Source organism: Fragaria vesca, linkage group LG7 (genome assembly GCF_000184155.1).
Source record: "Fragaria vesca subsp. vesca linkage group LG7, FraVesHawaii_1.0, whole genome shotgun sequence".
NCBI classification, from domain to species: Eukaryota; Viridiplantae; Streptophyta; class Magnoliopsida; order Rosales; family Rosaceae; genus Fragaria; species Fragaria vesca.
Window position 1 is genome coordinate 3,680,986 of NC_020497.1, and position 10,568 is coordinate 3,691,553.

Sequence of the window (10,568 nt, forward strand, 5' to 3'; positions counted from 1 at the left end):
ATCACTTTTCGATCGAATTTTCTCATCTCCACCGTCTAGTATCTAGATAATATTGTGTAGATCAACACTGTAAAATTTCAGCCAATTTGATAATCGTTAAGGCCCTTAAAATTACGTCTTTCTATTATAAACATGAACAATTCATGTTTAACATAATTGGATCCGTCAATTTGTTTTTGAAGTCTAAGGCCACAGTTTGAAGCAGATAAAGTAGAGAGCTGGAAACTGGAAGAAGCTTCCATCATCGTTGTTGTTACAGGATTTTCCCAAATCCAAGCTTTTCTCTTTCTCTGTGTGACAAAAACAGCTCAGATAGAAAAATAAAACCTGAGTTTTTTTGCTCGGGAAATTTTGATTTTCCGGGGGAGAATCGTCGCCGATTTATTAACAATCGTACTCCGTGGCCGGAATTCCGAGTTCGTTGAGTCGGAACGTTGTGTTATTGGCAGAAAGGAGGAGTCGGAGTTGGAATTCTAATCGGCGGTTTTGGTTTCGTTGCTTCGGTTAGGGTTTGGAAATTGAATTTGGGGATTTACGGTCACTGAGGAGGCGTATAGTGCGTCTCCGGCGACGGTTACTGAATTTGGAAGCGTTTTTGGATTGGATTGATGAAATTAGGGTTTGGGTGATTGAGTTTCGAGTATCGTCGGAATTGGGGAGGTCGGAATATGATAACTAAGCGGCCGGCGAGTTTCGAAATGCCGAATTTGAAGCGGTGCAAGCTGGAGGAGGCGGAAGCGAAAGCCTATGAGTATTTCAGATCCGGTTCGTCGGGATACGACGAGTCGTTTTCGGCTGCGGTGGGGCTGGAGTCGAATTTGCAGCGGAAGGCATTGAATCAGAGCCCCGAGAAGTTTCGGAGGTCAGCAAGAGGAAGGCCGCAAGTGGTGCCGTCGAGGTTTAAAGATTCGGGTGAGTTATGTGAGAAGAAGCAAGCTAAGCATGGAGGTAAGAAAAACTGTGCAAAGAAGAAGGAAGTGATGTTTAGGCCGCATGACTTTGCCTTGGGTGATATTGTTTGGGCCAAGTGTGGGAGGAGATACCGGTTTTGTCCTGCGGTGGTTATCGACCCCATAGTGCAAGCTCCTGATGCAGTGTTGGGCTGCCGCATTCCTAATTCTATATGTGTGATGTTCTTTGGGTTCTCAAAGAATGGAACACAAAGGGTAAATTTTTCCACTGCTGAAACTCTTAGAGTTTATTTTGTGGGTACAATAGATTTGCTTACAGTGTCTGGTTTATATGAACAGGATTATGGGTGGGTGAAGCAGGGAAAGATATATCCGTTTAAGCAGTTCCTTGAGAGGTGTGTAGCTAATTAATCCTGAGCTCTATTTTGCTTCTTTGATTTTTGAAGATAAAGTCTTTGAATATTCCAGAGTTTTGGCTTCTTCAGATTTCGAGGACAGACCCAATTGTACAGGAGTAAACCAAGTGAGTTTCAGATGGCAATTGAGGAGGCAGTGTTAGCAGAAAATGGCTTCGTTTACCCACCTTGTAAAGCTACTGATTCAGAGGCAAATGTGACTGAAATCCAAGAGGCCACAGATTTTTATCAAGATCAGGCATATCACAGTCAGAATCAGGTAAGTTTTTTTTTCTTTCTCAGTATGATTTCTAGTATATAATCCGGAACTTCTAGTTTTGTTGTGTAACTAGGCACATTATTTTGATAATCCCCAGATGAAACATAGAAGTTAGAAGTACTTCTTATATCTTTTTAGGTGATGTGCCTTGATCTAATATCTAAGAACTTGTCTGTTTCAATTCCTTTGCTTTTGCTTTCTGTTTAATCTTGAATTAAAGAAGACCTGTTTTAAGAATGCTACATGATAACCTTGAAAGAATACATTTTGGCATTCTTATGAAAGTTTAAAAGCATTACCTTACAAAACAATAAAATCACAGATAGAAATTAAAGGCATCGATTTTTATAGCAAGGACCCAAACAACGCTTTGTACTCAGTCAGTTTTTTATTTTATTTTATTTGGGTTGGTTTTTTTGAACTCTTTTCTTGCCGAGATTATAATTCTTAACGCAGGTTTCTGCAATTTTTCTTTGTGTAAATTTTGTTTCCATGTTATATGAATGATAATCTATTGCTATTGTTCTACCAAAGTCTGGCTGTCTCTGGAATGAGTGTTCATCCAATAAATTCATTGTGCAGGAAGCATTACAGAAGGACACAAGACCTTGTGATTGCTGTGGTTTGATCAATCCATCTAAAGCACTGAAAAAAGTGAAGGGCTCTGGTTCTGAAACCCAAGTTTTATGTAAACATTGTGCAAAGGTTCAAACTAGCCTCATGTTGGAGTTCTATTAACTTTGAAAGTGAAAATTTTTCCTACATAAACATAGGTTTCTAATGATGCCTACTATCATTTTATGTAGTTGAGAAAATCAAAACAATATTGTGGCATATGTAAGATGATATGGCACCATTCAGATGGTGGAGATTGGGTGAGTAATTTACAATCTTTGTGTTTTTGACTAATCTAATGTCATCACGATCAAAATCATTCATTACTATAGTTTTTGCAGTTGAAAAGTTTGGGAATTTGTTCATTTCAATTATCTGTCTCAGGTATGCTGTGATGGCTGTAATGTTTGGGTTCATGCCGATTGTGACAAAATTTCTAGTAAAGTACTCGAGGTATACCGTTCATGCTTAACTTGACAATAGGTTTTCGTTTCTCCTACATTTTTTATACCTAATTTGGTCAAGTAGTGAAGCATTACTGAATTGCCCTGTTGTCCAGGACCCTGAGCACAATGATTACTATTGTCCTGATTGCAAAAATAAGTCCAAATGTGAATTGTCAGATGTGGTACACTGTCAGCAAAAACCGAGGCATGTCGGAAACTTTTGTATTTCATTAGATTCTACTGATTTTGTTCATTTATACATTATCTCTTCATGTTTCTCTGTCACTGACTTATGTGGCAACTTTGAAACAGGTCTGGGGCAAGCAGCCGGAAATCTGTGACTAGCGTAACTGTGGTTTGCAATGGCATGGAAGGAACATATGTACGAAGCCTTCATATGTAAGTGCTTATCTTCTGAAAAATGAAGAATTATATTGGGATTTATTTCTCTTTTACCATTTATGTACCCTTTCACTTTAAAATCATTTGGTCTTGCTTGGTATTTTGTCTTCCTTGTTGTAGTCAATCAATTTCAACTACACTGTAATGCTGTATAGTCATCTTTGGAGGATTTCCTAGCTGCTTCTCATTATTTTATGTTGCAGGGTTGCTTGTAAGTGTGGATCATGTGATGAGTCAAAGATGCGAAGCCTTGGTAAATGGGAGAGGCACACAGGTTGCAGAACAAAAAATTGGAAGCATACTGTGAAAGTGAAGGCCACGATGCAAACACTGGAACAATGGGTTTGTACAATATCTTTTATCTTATCTACACTATGTTCTTGGCAATCAGCAATAGTTTTTATTTAGTTTTGAGAAGAGGTTGCTTGCTCAAGTTCTTTTGGTAAACAAGGATTTCCTTTTAACTCTAATTTTGCACTATACTGATTCTAGACAGTTTCTCAGTAATCATGAATATGTTTCAGATTGCAAAGTATGGTTTACAGCCTCTCGCATTAGATAAGAAGCGACTACTTGATTTCTTACAAGGTAAATACTTGCCTAATTCTTTACATGTTGGCTGATCTAATTTTCCATCTGTGTCTCTGTCACAGAGGAGGCTGAGCCTTGTGCTTAAGCGGCAAGGAGGTTTTTGGTTGATAATTTCTTATTTTGAGAGACTGACTTGTATCTTTGTTGCAACAGAAAAGTATGAGCCAGTTAATGCAAAGTGGACAACTGAAAGATGTGCAGTTTGTAGATGGGTGGAAGATTGGGAAGATAACAAAATGATCATATGCAGCAGGTGCCTGTCTCCATCTTTTGTTGCATCTTTGTGCCAAATTTTAATTTTTAGATAATTGATTTATTCTTGTTTCTGATGCAAGACTTTAGAGTGTCACATAATTTTTGTTACTTTGTTCAGGTGTCAAATAGCTGTGCACCAAGAATGCTATGGTGCAAAAGATGTTCAGGATTTTACTTCATGGGTTTGTAGAGCATGTGAAACACCTGATATCATTAGAGAGTGTTGCCTTTGTCCTGTGAAAGGTATTTTTGCCATCATCTATTGTTTTGTGTTGACCTTAAGAATTCCATATTGGGTTTATGTACTGAAATTATGTGATGATGATGATGATGATGATGATGATGTTGTTCTGCTATTTTCAGAGTTCCTTTTTGTTCACGTGTGACTATTCATTTTCATGCCATTGATGATTCCAGTGTTGTTAATGCTTAATATCTATATTTCTTTCATCCTCATTTTGAAGCTTAAGCAGATATTGGTTTGACTTCTGTGTATCATTAATAGTCATGCATATGTTTGAATTGTTTCATATAAAGCAAACCTGAAATATGTACCAGCATAAGATGTGCACCATAATGCTATCTTATATCTTCAGTTAGGTTGACTGTTTTCTAGTTTTGCTGATTTGCTGATTTGAAATTGGTTTCTTCAGGAGGTGCTTTGAAGCCTACTGATGTTGACACCTTTTGGGTTCATGTTTCTTGTGCTTGGTTTCGTCCTGAAGTTGCTTTCTTGAATCATGAGCAGATGGAACCTGCTGTTGGAATCCTTAGAATCCCACCCACTAGTTTCATGAAGGTAACTTAATACTTTGGGTGGTACTTTTGGACATTCAGTTACTTTGTTTTCTTATTCTTAACCAAAACCGGTGTGATGTTGTGGTGGGAATTTTTCATTTTTTCTTGGGTTTCTCTGCCAGTTCGGAGAGGACAGTTCATCATTTTCTTATTCAGTTCACCTACTCTTTTGGAACAGCGTTGTGTAATTTGTACGCAGACTCATGGTTCCTGCACCAGGTGTTGCAAATGTGCCACTCATTTTCATGCAACCTGTGCATCAAGAGCAGGCTACAGCATGGAAGTAAGGTTTACTTGTTGTTTTACTTTATGAACGCCTTTCCACATCTTCAGTAGCTACAACTTATGTACTAGTCCTTTAATCTCATTGATCTTTCTTCTTCTTTGTTTATTTGCACTTATCTTTCAATTGTTAGGAATAATTGTCAACAATGTTGGTGATTTGATTATATTGCACCTTGAACTTTCAGTTGCACTGCCAAGAGAAGAATGGGAAACAAGTAACAGCGAAGTTGATATATTGTGCAGGGCACAGGTTAGGACTGTACTGTATTTGACATATGATCCCTATTGGTATTAGTCCTCTCAATGGGCGCATTTGATTGTTGTTGCATTTATCTGTGTTGTTGACTTCATATTGATAACCTTTGTCTCAGGAAACCCAAGCCAGATGCTGTTGTAGTTGTGACCTGAACTGTCAGAAGGACATGTGGCTTGGTGAGCGTCGTCAAGGCTCACGGAGGGTAATCTTTGATCGTTGGCAATGAAACATGTGGCTCGGTGAGAGTCGACAAGGCTCACGGAAGGTAATCTTTGAACGTTGCCATTGAAACATGTGGCTCGGTGAGCGTCTCCAAGGCTCACGGGGAAGAACTAACAAGGACGGCCTGATGCGAGTATTTTTATTTAGCTCGGTATCATAGTTTCTTTTTTGTTATACTGTTTAAGCAAAAGGATGTGGTATGGCGGCAGGAGAAGAAGATTCAATGGTTAATTATGTAGTTCTCCATTAACCAAAAGGATTAAATAAAGGGGGATTTCTTTGTTCCCCACGTGAGTGCATGAAATTGTCTCTCCGACAATTATTGACGGTGCTCCCTTAAGCTTCTGCTACTGTGTGCTTGTCGGAAAAAAATGCATCTTCTGACACATATGGGGGCAAGTAAACTGAGCTGTGAGACCTGAAGTACAAAAAAACAAAAATTCAAAGGAAAGGATCGAAAATTCCTCAGTCCAACAGTGAAAATTCACTTTCTGACGTGGCATAATGAGACCCACATCTTTGAGTCGGATATTGACTTTGACCAACTCTCTCGCTCTCTCCCCGTTAAAGTTAAATATGTTGTAAGTTTTTTTTTTTTTTTTTTTTTTTTTTTTTTTTTTTTTTTTTGTGGAAAGACAAAATCTGGGTTTGAGACTGAGGATCGATCTGGGTTTGAGCATTGATAATCTCAACTTACCCACTTCTCTTTGAAATCTATTCATCTATGTCGGTCTCTCCCAACTTTCCATGTCCCAGGCAAACCATAGCCTTACTTAAATCCAAACAAAACCCATTACTGCTCATCAATTTCCTTCAAAGATTCTTCTCTATAGACGGCGACGACAACCATAGTTGTCTCTGTGGAAGAGGCTAAAGGCTTCCTTGAACTCAGGTATGATCATCGGTCGATCGGCCATGGATATCTTAAAAATCTGAATTTTTCTCTTGATAACAAAATGAGTTAGAGACTGCAAACTGACGAATCTGAAGTTTGCGGAACACAGCCACCCAGAAATTTGAATAGGAAAAGAAAAGAAGGGCGAGTATTTATTCCAGGTCGACGACGATCTTCTCCGACCTCGCTATTCTTTTTCGACTCAGTACTGTTTGCGCGTGTCCACTCGCCGTCAACAAACGGTTGGTGACGTATCACTGTGAACCGAAGAATCTCCGGGAAAGGATCAGTAAGTTTAAACAGCTCTAGTCGAATCATTAACCAAAAACAAGAAGAGAGATGGGATGCGATGGCGGCTTACTGTTACTTGGGTTCGAAGAAAGACCTCAATTTATATTGAATCGCTAGGGTTGTTCATTCTCACAATTTTCTACAGAAGGCTCAAAAAAAAAAAACACAAGAGTTTGCCGCCAAGGTAAAATTACTGTCGAGGATTTTGTGAATCGCCATACCACGAAAAAATGGTAAACTGCAAAACGGGAACATTCAAAGCCCACATATAGAAGAGGCATGAACGCAAAGAAGCAATCCATTTACTCAAATATGAAGATCACCCGTTTATTCCAAACTTATGGAAACACAGCCATCCATGGTAGTAGTCAAATTTCAAAAAAGAAGGAAGGACATCAAGGCATTGATTGACATTAACGACGTCAAACTGCACAAGCAAAAAAAAAAAAAATTCAAGCTAGTTTGCATAAAAAAAAAAAGAGAGACTTCAAGCCGTGCCTCCGACACGCGACGGCGCCATGACTACGACGCACCTTGAAGTGAGGGCATTTGTAGACATAAAATTTAACAAAAATAATAATCGTTAAATTATTCAGACGACGCATGAGCCCGACAAATTGCATACGTGGCTCGTAAGTCGATAAAGTTGAAAAGCCTTAGAAATGACGCGTGGCAACGTGTGAATGGTCGGTCAACAACAAAATGATCAATCCCGACTAAAATCAAATATTAAATATCAATCGAATTAAATTGATTATCGAAAAGGAAGTCGAACATTTAATCAAATTGGCGAAATACCTTATCAGTCATAATTAAATCGATCAATTAAGACTGATTGATTTAATTATGTTAAATTGAATAATTGAATCAAGCAATCAAAAGTAATTGATTTATTATACCGTAAAGGAAATATAATTAAAGCGGTGATGTTAATGCATTCTATATACGGAGGAGCATCGACACTATAAATTTCCCTCTCATATCAAGAGGAGGACTTCCGGCCAAGAGAGAAAAATTACTCCTGAAAGCTCAGACTCATAAGTCTCTTAAACCCTTGAACAATCATTAAAATGCCAAATAGCCGATTCTTCGTCAACTTCAAGCTTAGAAGTTATCAAATCTTGAAAAGTCACCAAGCTGCCAAATAGCTGACATCTTCATCAACTACAAGACAAAGAACAACCACCACGTGACACAGCTCGTGACCTAAAACCGATCAACATCAAGCCTCGACGGCCCTTGATCAACCTTCATCTTGAAGTCTTCAACAAATCAAAATTTCTATCAAGTTCTTCAACAAGCTCGTGGAGAATCAACAAGCACCGAACACACGTGCCGATTCATCCGCCATCAAAGCCGAAGAACATTCACCACCACATGACACCACTCGTGGCCTAAGTCCGATCAAGAACAAGCCTTGACGGCCCTTGGTCAATCATTCTTGACAAATTGTCAAGACGACAAGACGCTCAAACTAAAACCATTTGATTCAAGATCAAGTGCTCGTCACCCTTGGATCAAATCAACATCGGAGATCGAATTAGAGGAAAATCTTGTTAAAGAATACCCACAGAGATTGTAACCCGCAAATTCATCAATAAAAATATTTAATTTTGTACATGTGTCTTTCTATTATTCGTTACAAGAATTTTAGTGGTTACAAAACGTATACGCTAATTAACTTATATTAATTAACCGGGTAAAAAATAAGAAAAAATTCATTCTCAACCCTCAGAATTGTGAAAGTTTTGAAATGTTTTCATGATCGTGATTGGAAAGAAACACTATGATTCTTGTCATGAGCTTTGCAAAATCTGATATAATAGCTAGCAAGTAGCAACACATTTTTGTGCAGGGCCCTTCCAATGAGGGATCCCTATTTTTTGTCACTTCTAGGGATATGTCCACACCATTAGATCTGTTTTTTAATGGGCTTGAATGGCTGAGATTAAAACAAAAAACTTAACACTTATGTCAAACATACACCGTTCAAGATCATTAAAAATAAATCCCTCATTTGGATGACTTAACGATCACCAAATTTTCTGAAAATTTGTAAAAATGATATACTCATATAGCCCAACAAACTGAACGGTGGAGATGTGATTTAGTGATCGGGAAGTTTGTCAAATGATTTATCCCTAGAAATGAACAAAAAAAGGGATCCCTCATTGGAAGCGCCCTGCATTTTTGTGAGGTTTTTCGTTTGTTTGCTAATGAATACAAGCTGATCGGATAATTAGAGCATTAAAACGCATGCCTGATGATAAAAGCTTATCTTATATATACATGCCCCTCTACGTGCTATCATCAGTCCACGTTGCGACAACATCGATCTACTCTCTTGGACATCTTGACCAAGACATCGATCCGATCAATATCCCAACCTCAGCATCACCTTCATTCCCTCAATCCTTAGGGCATCTCTCATGGTAGGCTAAATCCTTAACCAAATTTGGTTTAAAAAACAAGAATATTTTGTGTAATCTTTTTTTAGCCTATCAAAGTCTCCCATCGTAAGCTAAATCCTTAGCTAAATTTATAGCATTTTGACTTTAAAAAACACTCCCACCATAAGCTAAATCTCAAGGTAAAGCCATTTCTAATTATTTTTTCATATATATGTAATATTATATTTCTATGCATATTTTTTTCTTTTCTCATATATATATAATATTAAAAATAATTTGAAACTACAAATATTGAGAAGGACATACATGGATCTTATTCCTTCAATATACAATAATTAAAAGATACAACCAACGAAAACTTTAAAAAAATATACAACAACAAATTTATTTGAAAACAAAATATTTATTTAGAAATAAACATTTAACGATCACGATTTCAAACTTATGTTCTTCCATGTCGCTGTCAAATATGTTCAACCAAAGCATTTCGAAGTTCATAATAAGATTTCTTTTCTTTAATTTTGCTAACATGAATCCCAACAACAACAATCGCCCATAACGTTTGGCTATGACAATTTTGCTATGATGAATCTGTTCCAAGGTGACACACAAGCTACATTCAACTCTGGAAGCTTTGGTATTGCACTTCAAGTTTCAAGTAAATATGGATCAAGCGGTGAATACAGAGCAACGCCAAATTATGGAGGAATTGGTGGCTATGGAGGAATGAGTCTTTATGAAGGACCTTTTGGATATGGAAAAGGTATAGACTATGGAGGAAACAGAGGTATCGGAACAAGCGATGGACATGGAGAAGCCCCGTAACGAAAGCGGTGGAGTACAAAATTATTATTGATGGTTATTATAATATGGGTTTTTTTATTGAAAAATAATATGTGTTTTTAATAAGTCTAGCATTTTATGTTAGTTATTTCGTTATGTTGTAATTTTGTTAAGTCTAGCATTTTGTGTTGTTTACGTTTTAATAAGTAATATAATCATTTTCATGAATAAGCTATATACTTTTTTAATTTAATAATTAATCAAGTATATGATTTTATCTAAATATATTAGATATGGGGCTTACATGAAAGATCTCGTCGAGATCTTCGCAATGGTAAAAAAACTAAGGAAAATGCTTAAGACACCAAAAATTTATACCAAAACTCTATCCCAAATGATGTGGCACTACCACATCATCTCCTACATGGATTAATTTCCATAATTTATTTTTCAGTTATATATATCATTACAAACTTCCAATAGTAAAATATTTTCTTCTGCTAATTCGTGTGCTATACTCAACACTCAACCAAGTTTATGTGTGAAAGAATTATAGCAATTATGCTCCCTCATTGAAGAAAGATTTCATGGTGTGAGTAACTCTTATTGTTAAATGATTTAATTAGAGGTTTGTTCCAAGTTCAATTGGAGATGGCTTCTTCATATCAGGTTAATTAACCTTATTCATGAACGTACGTCAGGTATTATATATGGACAAACAATCTAACAATT

At 37.1% G+C, this 10,568-nt stretch overlaps 1 protein-coding gene across 1 annotated transcript in view; it reads left to right on the top strand.

Annotated features, from left to right (window-relative positions):
* The first annotated feature begins 136 nt into the window (after window positions 1-136).
* LOC101315272 (histone-lysine N-methyltransferase ATX3-like) overlaps window positions 137-10,568 on the top strand; it is a 30,485-nt gene continuing 20,053 nt past the window's right edge. Inside the window, exons 1-10 of the mRNA XM_004306627.1 lie at window positions 137-1,166; window positions 1,251-1,306; window positions 1,397-1,586; window positions 2,169-2,291; window positions 2,393-2,461; window positions 2,586-2,654; window positions 2,761-2,852; window positions 2,960-3,046; window positions 3,253-3,391; window positions 3,574-3,637. Of these exons, the coding sequence (XP_004306675.1) occupies window positions 669-1,166; window positions 1,251-1,306; window positions 1,397-1,586; window positions 2,169-2,291; window positions 2,393-2,461; window positions 2,586-2,654; window positions 2,761-2,852; window positions 2,960-3,046; window positions 3,253-3,391; window positions 3,574-3,637 (1,387 nt within the window). The 5' untranslated portion in view covers window positions 137-668. The remainder of the gene's footprint in view (window positions 1,167-1,250; window positions 1,307-1,396; window positions 1,587-2,168; window positions 2,292-2,392; window positions 2,462-2,585; window positions 2,655-2,760; window positions 2,853-2,959; window positions 3,047-3,252; window positions 3,392-3,573; window positions 3,638-10,568) is intronic.